The sequence below is a fragment of the Lepus europaeus genome, chromosome 15, assembly GCF_033115175.1.
Source record: "Lepus europaeus isolate LE1 chromosome 15, mLepTim1.pri, whole genome shotgun sequence".
Taxonomy (NCBI): domain Eukaryota; kingdom Metazoa; phylum Chordata; class Mammalia; order Lagomorpha; family Leporidae; genus Lepus; species Lepus europaeus.
This window is the reverse complement of record NC_084841.1, coordinates 33,691,499-33,713,629: the sequence shown is the minus strand read 5'-3', so window position 1 is coordinate 33,713,629 and position 22,131 is coordinate 33,691,499. Positions and strand designations below refer to the sequence as shown.

At 39.0% G+C, this 22,131-nt stretch overlaps 1 protein-coding gene across 1 annotated transcript in view; it reads left to right on the top strand.

Annotated features, from left to right (window-relative positions):
• PLCXD3 (phosphatidylinositol specific phospholipase C X domain containing 3) overlaps positions 1-22,131 on the top strand; it is a 201,225-nt gene that overhangs the window by 115,804 nt on the left and 63,290 nt on the right. The window contains exon 2 of the mRNA XM_062212460.1: positions 4,485-5,193. Coding sequence (XP_062068444.1) covers positions 4,485-5,193 — 709 coding nt within the window. The remainder of the gene's footprint in view (positions 1-4,484; positions 5,194-22,131) is intronic.

Sequence of the window (22,131 nt, the reverse complement as noted above, 5' to 3'; positions counted from 1 at the left end):
TGGGTAAGTTCCCAAGAGTGGAATGGCTGGGTCATTTTGTAGGTCTATATTCTGATTTCTGAGGTATCTATACTGTCTTCCACAGTGGCTGTACCAGTTTACATTCACACCAACAGTGGATTAGGGTACCTTTTTCCCCACATCCTTGCCAGCATTGTTGTTTGTTGATTTCGGTATGAAAGCCATTCTAGTGGGGGTGAAGTGAAACCTCACTGTGTTGATTTGCATTTCCATGATGGCTAGTAATCCTGAACATTTTTCATGTGTCTGTTGGCCATTTGGATTTCCTTTTTTTAAAAAAAATGCCTGTTCAAGTCCTTGGCCCATTTCATAACTGGATTATTTGTTGTTGAATTTCTTGAGCTTTTAATAGGTTATAGATATTAATCCTTTACCCGTTGAATAGTTTGCAAGTATTTTCTCCCATTCTGTTGATTGCCTCTTCACTTTACTGAGTGTTTCTTTTGCAGTTCAGAAGCTTCTCAATTTGATGTAGTCCCATTTGTAAATTTTAGCTGTAATTGTGCTTCTGGGGTCTTTCCCAATGTCTTGCAGAGTTTCCCTAATGTTCTCTATTAATTTCATGGTATCAGATCATAGATGTCTTTAGTCCATTGTGAGTGGATTTTTGTGTAAGGTGTAAGGTAGGGGTCTTGCTTCATACTCCTGCATGTGGAGATCCAGTTTTCCCACACCATTTGTTGAAAAGACTGCCTTTTATCCAGGGATTCATTTTAGCTCCTCTGTCAAAGATAAGTTGGTTATAGGTGTGCAGATTGATTTCTGGAGTTTCTATTCTGTTCCATTGCTCTTTCCATCTGTTTTTGTGCTAGTATCAGGCTGCTTTGATTGTAACTGCCCTGTACTATGTCTTTTTTTTTTTTTTAGAGATTTATTTATTTATTTGAGAGGCAGAGGTGGAGGCAGAGAGAGAGAGAGAGAGAGAGTCTTCCCTCCACTGGTTCCTCCCAAGATGGTCACAATGGACAGAGATGAACCAATCCGAAGCCAGGAGCTTCCTCCAAGGACTTGAACCATCTTCTACTGGTTTCCCAGGCCATAGCAGAGAGCTGGATCAGAAGTGGAGCAGCTAGGACTCGAACTAGCACCCATATGGGATACTGGCACTGCAGAGGGAGCCTTTATCCCCTACACCACAGCACTAGCTCCCTGTAGTATGTCTTGAAAACTGGTATTGTGATGCTTCTGGCTTTGTTTTGTTGTATAAAATTTCTTAGCTATTCAGGGTCACTTGTGTTCTAATATGAATTTCAGCACCTTTTTTTCTAGATCTGAGAATGTCCTTGATGTTTTGATTGGTATCATATTGATTCTGTAAATTGCTTTTGAGTGTTTGGACATTTTAATGATACTGATTTTTTCATCCATGAACATGGAAAATTTTTCCATTTTTGTGTCTTCTTCTATTTCTTTCTTTAATGTTTTGTAAATTTCATCATAGATATCTTTGATATCCTTGCTTAAATTCAGACCAAGGCATTTAATTCTATTTGTAGCTATTATGAATGGGATTGATCTTAGAAGCTCTTTCTAAGCCATGGCATTGTCTGTGCATATGAAAGTTATTGATTTTCTATACTCTTTTATGAGTTCCAGTTAACTCTCTGTGGAGTCTTTGGGTCATCTCTATATAAAATCATATCATCTGCAAATAGGGATAGTCTGATTTCCTCCTCCCCAATTTGTATCCCTTTGATTCTTTTTTCTTTCATAATGCTCTAAAACTTCCAAGAATATATTGAACAGTAATGATGAGAGTGGGCATACTCTTCTGGCTCCAGATTTTGGTGGGAATGCTTCCAACTTTTCCCCATTCAATATTTTGCTGGCCGTGGGTTGTGATAAATATCCTGGATTGTGTTGATGAATGTTCCTTCTCTATCCAATTTGCTTAAGATTTTCATCATGAAAGGGTCTTGTATTCTATCAAATGCTTTCTCTGCATCTATTGAGATAATGATATGGTATTTGTTCTTCAATTTGTTAATGTGATCTGTCACATTTATTGATTTACAAATGTTGAGCTATCCCTGCATACCAGGGATAAATCCCACTTGGTCTGGGTTAATGATCTTTCAGATGTGTTGTTGGATTCAATTGGCTAATACTTTGCTCAGGATTTTTGTGTCTATGTTTATCAGGGAAATTGGTCTACAGTTCTCTTTATCTGTTGTATCGTTTTCTGGTTTAGAAATTAAGATGATGCTGGCTTCATAGTAGGAGTTTGGGAGGATTCCCTTCGATTCAATTGTTTTGAATGGCTTGAGAAGTGGAGTTAGTTATTATAGAATTCAGCAGTGAAGCCCTGTAGTCCTGGGGGTATTCTTTGTTGGGAAGGTCTTCGTTACTGATTTAATTTCTGTCTTGGTTACTGGTCTGTTTTTGTTTTCTGTGTCTTCATGGCTCAATTTTGGTAGGTTGTATGTGTCCAGGAATCTGTCCATTTCTTCTAGGTTTCCTGATTTATTGGCATAGTGATATTTGTAGGAATTCCTGATGATTCTTTTTATTTCTGTGGTATCTTTTCTTACAGTTCTTATTTTTTCCAAAAAACCAACTCTTCGTTTTGCTGATCTTTTGTTTTTTTTTTTTGTTTCAATTTTATTTTTCTGGTCTGGTTGACCTGTCCATTGCTGAAAATGGGGTACTGAAGTTCCCCATTACTATCATATCATAGTCTAAGTCTGTCTGTATTTCCATTAACAATTCTTTTAAATAAACAGGTGCACTGTAATTGGTTGCATATATCTTTATTATAGTCACATCTTCCTGTTGAAGTTATCCCTTATTCATTACATAATGCCCCTATTTGTCTCTTTTAATGTTTTCTTATGTTAAAGTCTGTTTTTCTTAATATTAGGATGGCTACACCAGCTCTATTCTTGTTTCAGGTAGCATGGAGTTCCTTTTTCCATCCTATCGCTTTCAGTCAGTGGCTATCTTTGTTATAGGCAACAAATAGATGGATCTTATTTTTTAATCCATTCTGCCAGTCTGTATCTATTAACTGAAGAGTTGAGACAATTTACATTCAAGGTGACTATTGATAAGTAACGACTTGTCCCTGCCATTTTTCCATAAATATTCCTATTGTTTATTTTGAATTTCCTTTGTACTTTTACTAGATTTTCTGCCTTCATATTCTTTCATACTGATGAACATGTTTCTATGTTTCTGCCTGCAACAAATCCCTAAACATCTTTTGTAAGGACAAGTGATGACAAATTCTTTCAATTTTTGTTTGTTATGGAAGGTCTTTATTTCGCCTTCATTCATAAATGAGAGCTTTGAATATAGTATTCTGGGATGACAATTTTTTTTACTTTTAAGGCTTGGAGTATATCTTGCCATTAAAAACTTCTTAGCCTCATTTAATTTCTCAGTTGCTCAAATACAAGGTCAAGAATAAAGTTGAATACAGCCATGTGCCACATATCAACAAATCATGTACATGGTGGTGGTGCCATAAGATTATATCCCTAGTGATGTCATAGTCATCTTAGTTTTAATTATACTATCTGCTGTTCACACATTAATGATGTAATCACTTAATGATCCTTTCATCAGAATGAGTACCCATGTTAACTGATGTATAACTGTATATCAATATTGTACTATCTTCTCATCTTATTTCTCTACACATTTGACCTCTTGTGCTTTCCAATTGAGGTAACAATTCATACACTTACTGATTGCCTGTGAAAACACCTTCTTTTATTCGTTGAGACAAGTTCTTTAGGCTTTAAACCAACCCAAAATGAAGCCAGAGGGTAAGATTATAGACAGTGTTTAGGAACCAGTGAGTCCCCATAAATCTCACCTTGGAAAAAATGACTTGAGCCATCTACAGGGAAAGCCAATCCTAGAGAATACATTAAGCTCTTGGTTCACAGAGGTAAATGACTATTAAAATTTTAAAATATTAATGGAGGAGAAGGATTTAAATTAGTTAATATGGCCATTAAGATGCCTGTACCCCATATTGGGGTGTCTGTATTTGATACTTGGCTCCCGCTCATGACTCCAGCTTCCTGCTAATGTGCGCTCTGGGAAACAGCAGTGATGACTCAAGTAAATGGGTTCCTGCCACCTATGTTGAAGACGTGAAAGGAGTTCTTGGCTTCTGGCTCTGGCCAGGCCCAGCCCTTGTCATTGCAAGCATTCAGGGAGTGAACCAGTGGATGAGAATTCTATCTCCCTGCCTCTCTATAAATAAATAGATAAATAAAAAGGATATTGATCAAAAGTTTTATTTCACCATGAATTTGTTCCATTTAACTGTTCTGTGTTCTATATTGGGCTAAAAAATGTATCATCCTAAGACATGAGAACTAAATTGATAAGAAACGTTGCTTAGCATTTCCTTTGTTTTGTTCGAAGAAGAGCTATGGATATTGCAGTAAGAACTTAGGAAATACAGAGGACTAAAAATTAACCACATTTTTGCCTTGTTGTTCTCCTAGGGTCTCATGATTCCTTCAGCTTCTACATTGATGAAGCCTCTCCAGTAGGTCCTGAACAGCCAGAAACTGTCCAGAATTTTGTCTCTGTATTTGGAACTGTGGCCAAAAAGCTGATGCGGAAATGGCTAGCCACTCAAACAATGAACTTTACTGGTCAGCTAGGAGCTGGAATCCGTTACTTTGATCTTCGAATTTCCACCAAGCCCCGAGATCCCGACAATGAACTCTACTTTGCACATGGTTTGTTCAGTGCCAAAGTCAATGAAGGCCTCGAGGAGATCAATGCATTCCTCACAGATCACCATAAGGAAGTAGTATTCTTGGACTTCAACCATTTTTATGGGATGCAGAAATATCACCATGAAAAACTGGTCCAAATGCTGAAAGACATCTATGGCAACAAAATGTGCCCAGCAATTTTCGCCCAGGAAGTTAGTTTAAAGTACCTGTGGGAGAAGGACTATCAAGTGCTGGTCTTCTACCACAGTCCAGTGGCTCTGGAGGTCCCCTTTCTTTGGCCTGGACAGATGATGCCAGCACCCTGGGCCAACACCACAGACCCTGAAAAACTGATCCAGTTTCTTCAGGCATCCATCACAGAGAGAAGAAAGAAGGGCTCGTTTTTTATATCTCAGGTGGTGCTGACCCCCAAAGCTAGCACTGTGGTCAAAGGTGTGGCAAGTGGCCTCAGAGAAACAATCACAGAACGGTAAGTGTTCTCCCAGTATCAGGGGAAAAGTCCCCATAATTTGATTGAAATGCTTACAGCTAGTAAGTGATAGAGCTGAGGTTCCTGTCTATGTATCTTACTTCCCTAGGGATGCCATAGCAAAATATCACAGACCAGGTGCTTAAAACAATGTGACTGTATGATCTCACAGTCTGGGACACTGGAAGTCTGAAATCAAGATGTCAGCAGTGTTTACTCCTTCTGAGGACTCTGAGGCAGGATGTGTTCTGTGCCTCGCCTACTCTCTGATAGCTGACAATGCTTGGTATTCCTCGTCTTGTAGATGCAACATTTCATTATCTGCCTTCCTTTTTCTCATGTCACTCTCTCCTCTTCTAATCTGGATCCAAGTTCTTTTTTGATTGGAACCAACCTGAAAGATAACACCTTAACTTGATTATTGGAGAAAAGACCATATTCCCAACTATCCTATTTGTAAGTACAGGGATAGGACTTTAACAAATACTTCCTGGAACAGAGATCATTCCATAACAATATTTTGAATCTATATCTATTTCTCTTCTCATAGCACTCCTTTTCACAATTATGTTGTACCTCATTGATTATAAATCCTTCTGTTCTATTTGCAGAATCCTTTCGCACATTAATTCTTTGATCTGCATAACAATCCTGAGAAGTATATACTATCTTACAGATTAAAAAATGAGGTTAAGAAAGTTAAATGTTTTGCCTAAGACCCCTTCAATTATGAATGATGAAACAGAAACTTGAACTCCATCCTGAAGTCATTTCCTGTGTTCTTTAATACTACTTTTGCTGCTCTTTAATGAAGGCTGTAGGAAGTGAGCATTCCATTGGTAAAGTCTAGCCAATCATTTACCCACAGGCAGGCAATCATCAAAGATCTCTGACTCTTTCCTATGAGTGTGATGCAGATACAAAATTGTACATATTATTTATTCTTTTAAGTTGTAGCATAGACAATTCAAATATCATGTAGAGAGAGAAAACAAATTCTTTGCAGGCTTTCACTTATTTTTACTTGATATTTTTAAGTATTATAAAGAGAGCATAAATGTTTGGATCCAATGTCTTTGCAGGGAAAGACAAGAAAATGAGAAGGGAATTGGAGGTAAAAATGGTACGGGTGACTTTTAACCAAATGTAATGTGGGAAATAATAGAAGCAGAAACTTGCAGTGGGAATAAGAAAACACTTGAAAGAAACCTTTAAGCCTGGCTACAGAGAACTTGGCAATGGTGAGCTAGATAATGATGTCTAACATTTAGAGTGACTTGATCAGCACTGAGTAATGATTGATTCAGCCTGAAGAATAGATGGAGTGGAGAAAGTGAGTAGTGAACAGGTGCTATCTTGAAGTTTACTGTGTTTGGGTGACATTGACATCTGATGTTTGTAGTCCCTGCCTGTGTTCCTGTCTTTTTGCTTTTTGTTCATTGAACTCTCTATTTAGTAGAGCATCATGCTTTTTGAATATAATGTAAATTAAAAATATGTTATCTCAAAAAAACTGTTCCAAGATTTTAAAAAAATGAGCTTGAAACTGAGGAAGTGAGAAAACTTACAAGGGGATGATATGCAAACAGTGAAAATTAGGATGATTTAGTGATTAGTTAGCTATGTGGTGTGTTAAAGGTAAGATATCAGAAGTAGAAGAGATAATGGAGGTGTTTATCGAGGTGGGGAAAAAAGTCACAGGAACTTGGGGAGGATGTAGGGAAGATACAATTAGGGTAATAATGAATTTAAAGTTCCAAGGAACTATGGCCATTCAATCATTAGGAATATAAGTCACGTCATTTGGGGGTTACTGGAATTGTAACAGGTAGTAAAAGTCACAAGTCATGGGAGTGGAAGAGATCTTCCATATACTATCAAGACTTCCTTATGTTATTCAGATATTAGCTGGGACCTCTGTTTAAGCTTTAGGGGCCAGCGCCATGGCTCACTTGGCTAATCCTCTGCCTGTACTGCCAGCATCCCATGTGGGTGCTGGCTTCTCGTCCCCGTTGCTCCTCTTCCAGTCCAGCTGTCTGCTGTGGCCCAGGAAGGCAGTGGACGATGGCCCGAGTGTTTGGGCACCTGCAACTGCATCAGAGACCAGGAAGAAGTACCTGGCTCTGGGCTTCGGATCAGCATTGCTCTGGCTGTGGCAGCCATTTGGGGGGTGAACCATTGGAAGGAAGATCTTTCTCTCTCTCTCTCTCTCTCTCTCTCTCTCTCTCTCACTCTCACTCTCTCACTCTCTCACTGTCTAACTCTGTCAAATAAATTTAAAAAAAAAGATTTAAATATGATTGTCTCCCCTTTGTTGTATACCCTTCATGAATACAAGGCTCTCCCCGTGATTTCTATTAATGGTTGTTGCATTCTTATGGTGTGAGCCTCCCTACTGTTGGATTATGTCAAGGGTCACTTGTCTCCTGGGATCTGGCTATGTCTCATTCTGAGACACGGAATATGTTCCAGGCCCAGTTGTGTAAGTAGTTTCAGACTTTACTGAAGATCTGAGGAGACAAGGAAGATGATATAATCACAGTGATGTAGGCAATTTATGATTAAATTTCAGACTTGTCTATTAAAATCCTCTGGCCTTGGTATATTCCCACAAGTTTGTATCACATCCTCTGATTGATGCTCCTCCTCCTTCTCCTTTTCCTTTTCTCATTTTTTCCCTTACCCTATGCTCAGATTTCCTTAACACTGCGTTCTTCTGTAGATTCTTATGCCTAACTATCTAGTTCTACACAGGCTCCCAAGCCCTAAATCAGTACCCTCAAAAGATTCATCAAAACAAGAAGGCTTTTTGTATAGTAATGCTTTGTACAAACGCTAATTGTTCTGGTAAACAACACTTTACTCCTTCTCCCATAAGCTCAGAAAATACACACCTAAGAATATGTTGTTAACCAGACCCGAAAGAGCTCTCAAATTTTGAGGAATCCCCAAGGGCCTGCTAGAGGCCAAAAGAAGCAGGAAAAGCCCACAGAAGAGCTGAATCCGGTGCTCTCCTTTCTCTCTATGCCTCGAATGAAAAAGGCTTCATTTTTAACCTCTCTGTGTTGAGCATAACGCGAAGGCCTCTTCCATCTTCACCATTCTTCTGTGTAGTTCTGTGCTTAGGAAAACCTTTATCCATATTACAGGCCTGCTTTGCATTCTGGCAAAGACCTGCATTCTGATTTTACCTGGGTACAGACCAGCCTGTGAAGAAGCCAAGAAGAGATATCCAATCAAGGAATAACTGGCTTTCATTTTTGTCTGTTACAGCGTTAGATGTACTTTGGAAACTTGCTAAACTACGTTTGGGTTATTTTTGCTCTGGTATATTACTATTAAAGTAGGATTTGTGGGGTTGAAATAAATCAAGAAAGTGCAAAAAATTATGTTCTGGACAACTCTCCCAAAAGATTCATAATGCACACTAGCATATAAAAGGTACTACCGAGTATTTTAGTGAACAATCTTGTTTAAATGTAACTAATATAATGTTTTCCCAGCACTCTATTTTTTTCTGATCACACATATTAAAAGCCCATAAAATTAATTTTGGAAAACTGTGTTCAGCCATCTGCTCTTATTCCAACCTTCTCATATGCCTCTGACTTATATATCCATTAATATACAGTTGTATCACTGAAAACAAAGAGAAATAGCAGGGGGAAGGGAAAATAGAAAAGTAGAAATCAAGACCTTATAGTTGGAATCAATTTTTCCTCTCTAGGATTATTCAAACTACTCGTAAATGATTTGCAAATCTATCTAAAACTTATCATTGTACTTGTGCTTGTGCTAGAAGCATTCTCCAGTGGAGTTTAGTCTCTGAAATATTAGATGGATCTGCTGCTTAAGCATTTTCAAAATCATATTCTGAATGTGGTGTTAATGTGAAGCTCAGGATTTTTGTTTTATTTTACATATTCCAGCCTCCTGGCATGGCCTATAGGAAAAAGTCATTGTCAGCTGTTGGGGCTTGCTTTGCAAAGGCAATTTCCTTACGTCTGAAAGAGGCAGTAAAGGAGCATTTAACTCCTCCAGAGCTTGTTGCCTCTCTAATCTTAGCAAGTGATGAAATCTACCAGCTGGGCTGAGTCTGTCATTGTCCTCTGGTCTTTGGTACCAATGCCATTCATTTAGAAAGTCCTATAATGGCACCAAAAGAAGTAATGAGCAAGCCTGTGCCAGCCAAGAAAAAGTCACCAGACAGTTGCAAGACCTCTCTGAACTTTAATATTTTCATTGACAAAATCTGAAGTTAGAACAAGATTATCTTCAATATCCATTCCACTTACTAAATTCCACAATTCTAAGATCCTGAATTTGATTAAGTAATCATGTCTAATATTTGGGTTAACAAAACTCTGAGCATAGGCATTTAGAAAATGTTTGCCATTGTGGGTGGCTTTCAGGGAAACTAAACTCATCTTGGATTTAGGTACCACAGCTTTCAATCTGGCTATTGCTTCCAAATACTGCAGGTGTGTTTTCTACATGTTAGTAATGCCAAAAGACACAGATTTTTATTTCTTAAAGATCTATTTTTAATTTATTTTTCAAATACCAGCTTTTGCACCTCACCCCCACGGAATTCACACATTCTTAAAAAGAAGGTGTGTGACTTATGTCAAGTCCTTCCCTAATTTGTGGCAGTTTATTAAATTATTGGTTTATTTTCTTACAAATGCAGTCATACCACCTGCTAGAATTTTTAAAGAGTAATGCATTCTCACAAGTAAATTGATGCTGAACTAAATTAGACAATGATTATACAGGCCAACCATTTAGATGATGATAACAATAACAGTAACAAGTTACTTTTAAGCCCTTTCTATCTGTTACATGCGTACTAACAGCTCTATATGAATTCTTCGATTTAGTATTCACAAATCCACTCAACCTTGGATACTACTGCTAACCCATCTCAAAGACGACAGAATTAAGCCTTGGAAGTGTTAAGTAGCTTATGCAGATTACAGTTTTAAAAGAAAAGGTGGATTCAGGAAATCCCCATTGTTCCATTTGTTCACTTATTCACAAACATGTTTGGATGTCTATTTTGTTCTAGAAAACATACTTTAAGTGTGTGGTCATAGATATGGAGTTGTAAAAACATTATGCTAGAACCCCATCTCACTGCTATTTATGAGAATGCAAAGAGGGAGTTGTACTTTGTTTTCACCTCATTCAGTAATATCAACACCATACTGGCAGTATATTCAAGTGGACTAGATTCAATTTAGTACTTATCTGTTAAATAGCTCCTATGGGTAAGAAGCTGCATCAAGTGTTGAGACATTAACGATGGTTAACATGTCATTGTTTCTATGCAGCATCAAGTAGGTTTGAAAGATAAGAACATGTATGACCTAAACACAACTTGGAGAAAAAACAATTAAAAACCAAAGCCTATTATGATGTAGAGGAAATACTGGGAAGATTTTTGAGAAAAGAGCAGCATTGTGGTAGGCAGTGATGGGTGGGAATGGCTTCCTAGGATGAGGAAACATAAGGAACAAAGCATGGAGGTAGGAAAGCTTGAGGATGAGTTAGGGTTGGCTGGAAGAAGGAAACATGAGCACAGGAGATGAGCCTGGGAAGAGTGAAGTGCAAGACTGTGGAACTCAGGGCATGATTACGTGTATTAGGAAGACATTGAAGGAGATGACTCGGAACTAGACTTCAGGGAATTAAAGTAATCCAATTATATATCTTGGATAAAGAGGGGAGAGGCTAAAGAGGGAGTCACCAGTTCCAAGTGGGAAACAAAGTAGGAGGCTAGCAGGGGTTAGGAAGAGAGACAAAATATGGCATCATCTGACTTGCTCCTACTGATAGCATGGCCCCTTGGTATACTGGGGACCCCGTTTATGACATCATTCTGTATATAAGGCATCCTTTGGAATTAGAAAATGGGTAACCCTGCTCTTTTAGGCTCATGATCACAGTCTTTGCCTTGAATGTAAGGTAGAATTTTCAGGATGTGGTTTAGTATGCATCAGTTACCAATCTAGAGCAAGGAAAGAAACTACACATGTTGAGCTTACATTAAGTGCCGGACATGGTAGTAACTGTTTCACGTGAATTGTATGCGTGGATACTGCCTGCAGCCTTAGAATGTACATACTAAACCCATTCAAAGGCAAAAATTGAATGAGATGTCTTGTATCTTACTAAAATATTACATATTAAATTAGTCTCATAATTAATAAACTAGAATTTTATGTCTTTTTAACTCCAAATCCATTACTTCTATGAAGTATGTAAAGTTGGTATTGCTTAGCTCCAAATGTACATAATATATTATCTGTTCATCTTGGAAGGCAGAGTTAGCTGTAAGGATTTGGGAAAGCAAATTATGCTAGAGACTGGGTGGGCACATCTGTAAAAAGTGAAGGTCTAAAGTGTGCAGCTTGGCTTGAAGAAAACAAACCTAGGAAGATGCTAGTATGGAGAGCTGCAGGGAAGCACTTATGAAATAATAGTTCAGAAAGGGATCTTAGAGGTTTAACCCTCCTTGTCTGCACCTGTTACCCATTTGACCATTTCCGTTTCACAAGGAAGCTGAGGTCCAAATGGATGCTAAGTGATTACCCAAAGTCCCAGAGCTAACTAACAGCACAGTTGGGATTAAAAGCCAGGTCTTCGCCCTCCAAGATACAGTTCTTTCTTCCATACCACAGGGAGGGATGAGGCTAGAGGATGGGCTGGAGAAAGTCCTAGGAGAGCAAGAGAGCACAAGAATGCAGAAGCCAACGTGGAAGGTCAAGCTGGCTTTCAGTCTGCCTTCTGCCACATGGTGTTGTGGATCCCTAACCAGAGAGGTTAGAGGGCAGGCTTAGGACTTGGGCTGTGGGGTGTGTTTTTTTCTGGGCCTGCTTCCCTGAGGTCTCTCTTTCTCAGTATGTAATGAGCCCAAAAGTCTCTGTTTTTTGACTGGTAGGAAAACACTCCTGCCTACACTCCTCCTACTCCCCAAATTACTATATCTTTGCTTGGACCCAGAAAGTATGGGTCTATCCTCTTAGAAGTTACTCAGCTACACTTTCAGTCATATGAGCAGCTCTAAAGAGCCAAAGAAACCCTCCCTTAGAGACTGAGATCCAGAATAACTCAAAGTGAACTACAGAGCTCATGAGCGAGCACTGATCTTCACAAAGAGCAGCTCTCTGGCTGTACTTTAGCACCCTAGGCCATGCCCCCCAAAAGATCAACACTTAGTATTGCAGCTGACAGTGGATGTTCTATTCAAAAGAAAGAGAAAACTATTTTCTTGTACTACATATGATGAAGAAATAATATCAAGGAGACTGGAATGCTAGCAATGGAGTAATCATTGTTTATGAGAGGCTTTCATTATAATATTCACTTCTTCAACATATGTATGTACACACATATATATGCATGCATATATGTGTCAACCTATATGTGATAACATACATGACAGGTGTTACTTCACTTTGTAGTCTAAGATACTAAGGGGCACATGGTGACCTTCTGTGGTGATGAGATTTGCTTAGGTAGTGCTATGAGCAAGTTAAGGAATCAATTCAAAATCCAGGTATTTTGAGCCACCAGACAGAGTCTGCAAAGAAATACTAGAAAGAGGAGTCTGTCTTGGAAATCGAGAGGAAGCTCCAGAAAGGAACGCTTTTCCCAGGCCAGACTTGGCAGACTGGAACACACATGTATGGAGACTTGGTTCAGATGCAGATTGCTGGAGGCTCACTTTGGGTAGCACTGATCATGAGAAAAGCAAGAGCACCTCCATCTGTTTTTGGTGAACCTGGAGACAGTTAAACCCAAGATTTAGCGCTGTCTTCACCAGTCTTAGTTCCTACTTCAATCTAAGCTATGACTCTTCTGTCCATTGTGTCAGCCAGATTCATGTTTGCTTATTCTATCACTTAGAACAAGCCTACCAATGATTTCCAAAAGCTAGCCCTCTGCTTTTGGCATCCTCTCTCATATCACTTAGCTTGCTTCCAGGATTGTTCTGCAAATAAGCACAGCCACAGGCTCCTCTGAACTAACCAGCACATTCCCACGGAAGAATCCTTAGTAACTTTCAGACTCTGAATGTTCCACTAAGCCAAAAAATATTAATTTTAGAGCACTTTAAATCCAAACTGCTTCTCTAACATTGATTTTTAACAAAGATTCTGTAGCAGCTTGCAATGATGAGGCTGTGTGGCAGAAGAGTTAGGCCTGGGTCATCTGCCATATGGCCGGGGGAAGGCTGTAGATTTTTTTTTTCTAACAACTTATGACCTGAGAATTTTTGAAACAGCAGTTCATGTAAAAGCTCTCTTTTTCCTTCTTTCTGCTGATGCTTTAAGATTAAAGCACAGGCAAACACAGGAAGGCAGCTTTCATTTATCTGTGTCAGAGAAGTCAAGGACTAGGGAGGATTCTAAATTGTCAGGAATTCAGGTATCCATTGAGGGCCTGGTGAGTGAGTGTGGGTGTGTGTGTGTGTATGAGAGGACATTACACTTTTCTAAAATGACATGACATAGTAGAGGTTCGACCCCTTCAACTGAATCTCTGTTGTCCAGTTTTCTTAGGTAGAAGGACTGAGCAGATTGAGTTTAACTTCTGAAAAGAGCTAGCCTGGTACATCGCTAGTATATGTTGCTGGCACTTGTAAAACCTGAGAAAATGCACGGCCAGGGGTGCAGAGAGAAAAAGATGACTGTGGAGGTGGCAGGGATGTTTATTCACTCAGGTGGTAGCATGAGAGTTTGGGTGACTGAGTTAGCAAATGAAGGGATCCAGGAAGATTTGTTTGGGATTGAAAATGAACCATAGGGTCCTGCACTATGGTGCAGCAGGTTAAAGCCCTAGCCTGCAGTGCTGGCATCCCATATGGGTGCTGGGGTTCTAGTCCTGGTTGCTCCTCTTCCAATCCAACTCTCTGCTATGGCCTGGGAAAGCAGTAGAAGATAGCCTAAATCCTTGGACCCCTGCACCCACATGGGAAACCCGGAAAAATCTCCTGGCTTCAGGTGGGCTCAGCTCCAGCCATTGTGGCCCTCTGGGGAGTGAACCAGCGGATGGAAGACCTCTCTCTGTCTCTACCTCGCTCTGTAGCTCTGTCTTTCAAATAAATAAAATAAATCTTTAAAAAAGAAATGAACCATAGTTTGACCTGTTAGTAAATGAGAAAGTAAGAAGGTTCTGATTGAAGAAGTAAAATGGACCAGATCTGGATGTCTTGGGCCATATACTGGGATCGAAGGAGGGAGGCCTTCTAACCAGATACCCTGTTCTGCTGTTTGCAACCAGAGCTCCTGATGTGGATTCATTTAGCTGAAAACTCATCTAAGGAGTAATAGCTTTACTCTGGAGAGAACTTTTTATTTTAAACTGTAGAAGAGAGAGAACCAGTGCTCTGTGCTTGTACTTTTTTTAGCCAGAGAGCCCCAGGCACAAATGTATTATTGAGCATGCTGGTTTATTTGTTTTTAGGGGAAGAAAGAACACATGCCCTGGAGAACCATGAGCCATCCCAGATGAAAGAAGCTAGAAAGACTTGTAGGATTGGGGCTAACATTGCGTGATTTTGGAGAAGGCTAAGGAAGCAAGGGTTCTTTCTAGATGCTATCAGAGAGAAGGATAATTTTGTAATTGAGTTTTTCAATAAATCTCATGTATAGGACCAGAGTGGGATTAAAGTACAACTGGTAAGTCGCAGTTACTTATTTTAGACTAGAAAGGAGACATTTGGTTATCTGTGATGGATACAGTGATCTTGTTTTTGTGCTTAGACAAATGTATGAAGATTTTCCTTTTTTGGAAATCTCACTTCAGGATGTCATGGTGACATTGTCTGAGACTGTGAGTCTAGGAAATGGTTATGTGCAACTGAGACTGACCTGGTCTAGTGTGTCAGGTCAACTCCTAGTCCTCAGAGGCAATAGTTGCTTCTTTCTGCCCACCTTCTCCTTTATCTCATCCTCCTTTTTTCACCCTTTTCAGTATAATGTAAAGAAAAAATAGCACTTAATCCCATTTTGTTTTAGAACTTCTGCTGTGAATTAGGCTTTTCATGTGCCTTTTCTTTGTTGTGGAGTGTCTCCTTAGATCTATTGAGGCTACATAGATACAAAAGTCCAATCTATTTTGATAATGAGACAAATTCAAGAGTTGGTGATACCCAATCCAGGGACTGTTTTTGAAAAATGCAAACTCTTCAAATTGAGCCATAGTGACATTCAACCTGACTTTGCTTTTCTGTGATTTTGTTTCTCCCTATAACAACTGGACAACCATGGGGATTGACTGATTGATTATAAAGAATCTTGGGGCCAATACAGTGGTGCATTGGGATAAACTGTACCTGAGATACTGGCATCCCATAGGGGCACTGTTTGAGTCCCAGATGCTGCTGTTCTCATCAAGCACCTAGGGAAGCTGTACAAGATAGCCCGAATACTTGGTCCCCTGCTGCCCATGTGGGAGAACAGGAAGGAGTTTTAAGATCCTGGCTTTGGCCTGACCCAGTCCTGGCTGTTGGAGCCATTTGGGGTGTGAACCAAAAGATGGAGGTTGTCTCTGACTCCCTCTCTGTCACTCTGTTTTTCAAATAAATAAGTCTTAAAAATCAAAAATGAACCTCGGGTAAGGGAGACTGAAATTGAGAAAGAAATGAGAATACAGCTCTTCCTAAAGGGAATTGCAAATCCAAATACCTTCTCATGTCTGAGAACTTATTCAGGGGACAAAGAAGGTGAGGGATGGGGGGATATCATGTTTTCCATCAGATTGATTTATTGGCCCCTTAGGAAGGGAGAAGCAGCTTTTCCTTGGGTTTATGTGAATAGGTACCTTTGAAGGCTTGTGGTCTAGATGTTTCTGTTGAGTCCACTTGGTAGATACAAGTTTGGGTGGCTTATCTGTTAGAGAGACTCTGACAAATACATACTTTGCTAAATGAGTCAATACAAACCAAATCTCTGTCAAAAGGTAAAGAAATTAATTGCACCTCACCTAACCAAATTGTTAAAAAAAAAAATTTCCAACAAATACTGACACCTATCTAAGTAATGACACTTCAGCTTTTAAATCAGTACATTCGGTTAATAGAATATGTCTCAATAATAATTTCAATATAGCAAAAACAATAAAGAGTTGGAAATATAAAAATTTCTCAGAATATCTGGCCTTGGAGGATTATGGAAGAAAATAGCCCTAGCTATAGACACTAATCTTAGGCTTTGATGAACACAAATCTGGTTCTTGCCATGTCTGAGATTATAACCTATTGCTAATTAACTTATTTTAAAGCACTAAAAATAATTAGCCAAGAACAGCTAGGGACTTGTTTTTCATCATTGATTTTTTTTTTCAGAAATTGCAAGTATAGCTTGATTTTTTATTTTAAAGTATTTTTTCCTCCCACCACCTCATCACTTCACTTGGTTCCCTGTGGCCTTGGTCATCAAAACAGAAAAAAAAAAAAACTATTGTATATGGAAGATGCAGTATGGGGTGGTGAGACTAATGTATGACTTTATTACAAGTGAATGCTAATAGCACAAACTGTTCTTTGTAAATGTATGTGAGAGTTGGCCATATAAAACAGGGAAAATTTACTGTATATCTGCTACCTCTCTGAATTCTAAACAGAAAAGCTGTGGCCTATATTGTTTAATTCAGTTTCAAAAAGGAACCAATCAAGAAAATAAAAATAATGTTTATCAAAAGCTACTCAAGAATGTACATCTTTTCATTTCTGTGGTTCATTTTTAAGTATTCAAGTTTTTTGTTTTCTCAAAATACTTACAACCCGTGTCCTGTAATGAATATATTGTAGGAAAACTTGGTCACGTGCGGTTTGGCCTAAATTGAATCTGTTAATACAGACCATATTTGGACTCAAAAGAAACATGATGGATCTATTGTTAATTAGCCTAGAAACTTGGCTTTATTCTAGTTTTCCTCTTATGCTTACTGGCTAGCCATTAAAGGATTATTTAATTTGACTGTATTGCCATTCAGAAAAACAGAAGGTTGCCACGAGCATTTCTGCTTTGCCCTATATAACAGAAAGGAAACCTCCCACCATTGCATGTAAACAGAACTCTTCACTGCTCTATGCTCATGCTTCAACAGTTTACTCATGTGTCTATAGTCCAAACACCCTCAAACAGGATGTTGCTGAGGATTCTTCTATATCATAAACATATAAAGACTCTTTAATGAGCCAAAAACAGTATTATGTTGAAATCTCCATGACATGGACTATGACACTAGAGGCTGATTCAATGGTCAATCATTTTCTACTCAGTAGGTACTGAGTAGTCAGCTTTATATAAAAAAAAAGTGTGTGCGTGCATGCACCGAAAGTGGTGAGCAGAAATATTAGCCTAGTTTACTCTCCATCTTGTATGAGTGCATTGCTTTCCTCTAGCTCTTCAAAGAAAAAAGAATTTCACCTTACAGCTAATGATCTCTTGCAAGTGGTCTTTTCTTATCTAAGTTCTTGATTGTAGTAGAACATGTATTTATATTCTTTTAGCTTGCCCTGGAATTCATATTTTCTTCTAGTGTGTTTTGTGGGAGATTAGTTTGGTAGTGTACTTGTGAAAGTTTTGTTTTGATTTGTTCCCAACATTGTGTGGTTTGTCTCTGTTACATTTTTAGACTTTTGCCCTTTCACAACTCATTAACAATTTACTTCATATAGTACAACCTACTTAGTGAATGGGATGGTATTTATGCTATGACTTTAAAGAAGCCTAATTTCTCTTTTATGAAGCAGGCCAAAGTAGTTTTTCTAGGTTCCAACGTTCTTATTATGCAATGACAGGGACAAAAATCTGTCGGTTGAGTCAACATTCTTTAAAACATGTTAAAGAATGTACTATAAGGCATTTGGATCCAGCCAAAAAGCCCATGAGAGCGTTTCAAGCATGGAAAGCCAAGATACTGTGGAAAAAATTACCTAAATGAAAGATCTCTGTGAGTGAGATCCCAGTGGAAAGGAGGGGCCATCAAAGAAGGAGGTACCTTTCTCCGAAGGGAGGAGAGAACTTCCACTTTGATTATAGCCTTGTCTAAATAAGGTCAGAGTTTGTGAATTCAAGAGGCTTCCACAGCCTTGGCAACTCATGACAAGAGCCTCGGGTGATTACTGACATCACAAATAAGAGTGTCAATTGTTAAATCAACAACAAGAGTCACTGTGCACTTGCTCCCTATGTAGCACCTCTGTCCTTAATGTGTTGTACTATGAGAATTAACGGTAAAACTAGTCTTCAAACAGTTCTTTGTACTTTGTGTGTCTGCAAACAGTTAAAATCTTTTTTTTTAAATTTTTAAATTTTTTTTTTTTTGACAGAGTGGACAGTGAGAGAGAGAGAGAGAGACAAAGGTCTTCCTTTTGCCGATGGTTCACCCCCCAATGGCCGCTGTGGCCGGCGCACCGCACTGATCCGAAGCCAGGAGCCAGGTGCTTCTCCTGGTTTCCCATGTGGGTGTAGGGCCCAAGGACCTGGGCCATCCTCCACTGCACTCCTGGGCCCCAGCAGAGAGCTGGACTGGAAAAGGGGCAACCAGGACAGAATCCGGCGCCCCGACCGGGACTAGAACCCAGTGTGCCGGCACCACAGGCAGAGGATTAGCCTATTGAGCCATGGCGCTGTGGCTCAGTAGGCTAATCCTCTGCTTTGCGGCGCCAGCACAACGGGTTCGTGTCCTGGTCGGGGTGCCGGATTCTGTCCCGGTTGCCCCTCTTCCAGGCCACCTCTCTGCTGTGGCCAGGGAGTGCAGTGGAGGATGGCCCACGTGCTTGGGCCCTGCACCCACATGGGAAACCAGGATAAGCACCTGGCTCCTGCCTTCAGATTAGCACGGTGCGCCGGCCACAGCACGCCGGCCGCGGCGGCCATTGGAGGGTGAACCAACGGCAAAGGAAGACCTTTCTTTCTCTCTCACTGTCTACTCTGCCTGTCAAAAATAAATAAATAAATAAATAAATAAAAACTTTGCTTAGTATAGAGTTGATCTTTTGTATATAAAGATAATTAAAATGAGTCTTTATGAAGAATGGGATGGGAGAGGGAGTAGGAGATGGGATGGTTTGTGGGTGGGAGGGTGGTTATGGGGGGAAGAACTGCTATAATCCAAAAGTTGTACTTTTGAAATTTATATTTATTAAATAAGTTTTCTATTAAAAAAATATACTATGGGCTTGGAGTAGGGACAAGAAAGGAATGAAATAGTCTTATAAAATTTGTTTCCAATTGTCTTTGGGTTACCAGACAAACCCCTGGGAGTGAGATTTATATAAGAGACATGATTAGAAAATGGTATAAGACATAGTTTGCAAAGGGGTATGAAAATAATCTGAAAATGATATGTGCTAGAAAGGAAGGAAGAGTGACAAAAGTGATTTCAGGATAATCATACAATGACCTTTCATGCCCTTTATATTTCTTCAACACGTTGTAATTTTGTGGTCACATAACCGGGTACATGTATCTATTTTTTCTACTCAAATGCAATCTACTCTTGCAGGTCTCCAATCATTGACCATCAAAAAATGGAGGAAAATTATGCCTGATTTCAGGAATATTTCCAGGCAATAAGTTTCAGAGTAGGCCAAAGAGCAAGAGTTCCATGGAGGTTTGAAAGACATAATAGACACGCAATACTTTACATACTTATTGGTGTTAGGGACAGCTGCTTCTAAGAAAGGACAAGAAAAATTGCTATGTAAAAGGGCTGTCTTTCAGTCACAAAATTCAACAAGGTCCCTGAGAAAATTTAAATACATATTGTATTTAAAGAACTTGAAGTAGAAAAATGTGATTTTATATATTTTATTTTTGACACTCTATCCTGCACTGTTTATATGACAAGATATATTCCTTGATCATCAAAAGTGCACATCAAATGCAGTACATTCCTTTCCTTATTGAGTTACTGTGAGAACAAGGAAACCACCATTGGGATTCCTGAGACAACTGAGGAACAGCGTTTTGATAAGTGTCGTTGGCCTTTATGCTGTTTTTTCTCTCTTCCTTCTCAGTTTTTCAGTGCGAAGGGACAATTTTACAGCAACTTGGCAAAATGGTCGTGCAGAAAGTCCCAGCTGTTCTGGCCCCAGCTGTCTCTGAGATCTAATAATATAGGGCGGGAATAGCACTTCTCCCTAAAGAGCACAGGCATTTTAAGTTGCTTTAATTTTCTTGCCAATTACATGTTAAGATGCCAAATCTATCTCCAGGCAATCTCTGTGACAAATTGGTATCCTTTGATAAAGAAGCCTAAGGGTAAACAGGATTTTCACGTGGCAAAATAGTGTGGTAAGATTTTTACTTCTTTACTTTGAAAGAAAAATACATATACACACTTTGCCAATAGGAACATGTGGGCAAAGAGATATGGTAGAGGATACTACAGAGAATCAGAATCAGAATTCTTGGCCTAGAACCGGGTTTCTTGGCTTCAACAATATTTACATTTTGGATAACGTAATTATTTTTTTGGTGAACTCTTGTACATCATAGGATATTCATCAGCATTCCTGGCCTCTAACTACTATATTTGAGCAGTACTTTCCCCTAGTCTTGATAGCCAATCATTGCCAAATGTTCCCTATCCCAGGCGATGGTATAAAATTGCCCCTGTTTGAAAACCACTAGCCCAGAGCGTCCACTGAACAAAACATTTTGCAACAATTACTTTTCCAGAGTTTAATTTCTGTTCAAGTTAAACAGATGATACCAACTGCCCAGGGATCAGGGAAACATAAAAGAGTTAATATGGTTTTCTGTTCAAACAAGTTTGACAAAACTTAAACATTTTTAGTGTCTTGTGACACCTCACATTAGTCATCTTGGGATTTTACTCATCTATACAAATGATGCTGTAGCAATTTAAAGAATAATTTTAGTGTGGGGTAAATCTTTATCTTTTCAAGGTGAATTGGTTTTTGAAACAACCTAAACTCAATCAGAGGCAAGTTAGTAAATAAGGTGGATGGGCAAAGCTGATGATAGAGTCAAAATCTGAGTGGAACAGTAATGAGATCGATTTTTCCTGTGTGCCTCATGAATAGACCCTGAAGTCAATTTCAGTAGAGGAATTATAAAAAGATTCTGAGTCATCCTGTCGGTGATGGGATAAGTGAACAATCATCTCCATGGGTACCAATTCTGAATGATAGCTCACTTTCAGCTTGTAGTTTTGGGGTGATATAAAAATTATCCCACTACCTTAGTCATACATCATGGAATAAGATGTCACAAGAGAAAATATTCTGGGTTCCTTAACAAATGTCTTTTTTAGATACATTTATTATTGTCTGATTTAGATCAAATAATAGTTATTTACAGAATGTATACAAGTACTTGCACATCAAAATGACCGAGACATAGTCTCTGCTCCTCAAGATTGTTACTTGTTAGTGGGAGACAGATCATGAATACCTTATTTCAACAAATAAGGTAAATGCTAAGTGAAACAGAATCAGGAGCTTACCTGATTTCTCAACCCAAGATTGCCAAATACTAACTGTATAAACTGGAAGAAGCCATGTGATCTCACTTGCCTTTGGTTTCCAAATCTGTAAAGTCAAGGAATCAACAAACATTCGTCCTCTTTTTTAGCGTCAATACTCTGGTAACATTGAAAGTTTCTGTGTACATATATATTTCAATGCTACACAAATGAAAAGATGATCAGATGATATCTAAACACTAACCATTAGTTTGATTTGAATCATTACCAAAACAGGAAGAGATGCCCAACTAGACATTCATAAACGCCAACTGTTGAGGGATCTGACCTGTTGTTGGTGGTTCATTATTAAAGAATGTTCCTAAGAAAAATAAATTATCCTTATTTTCTTATTCCTGGACTAAGCAGAGTTATAAAAAGCTATATATCACCTTGGCTGATCAGGAGCTCCTGTGTCCTAGGAAACTA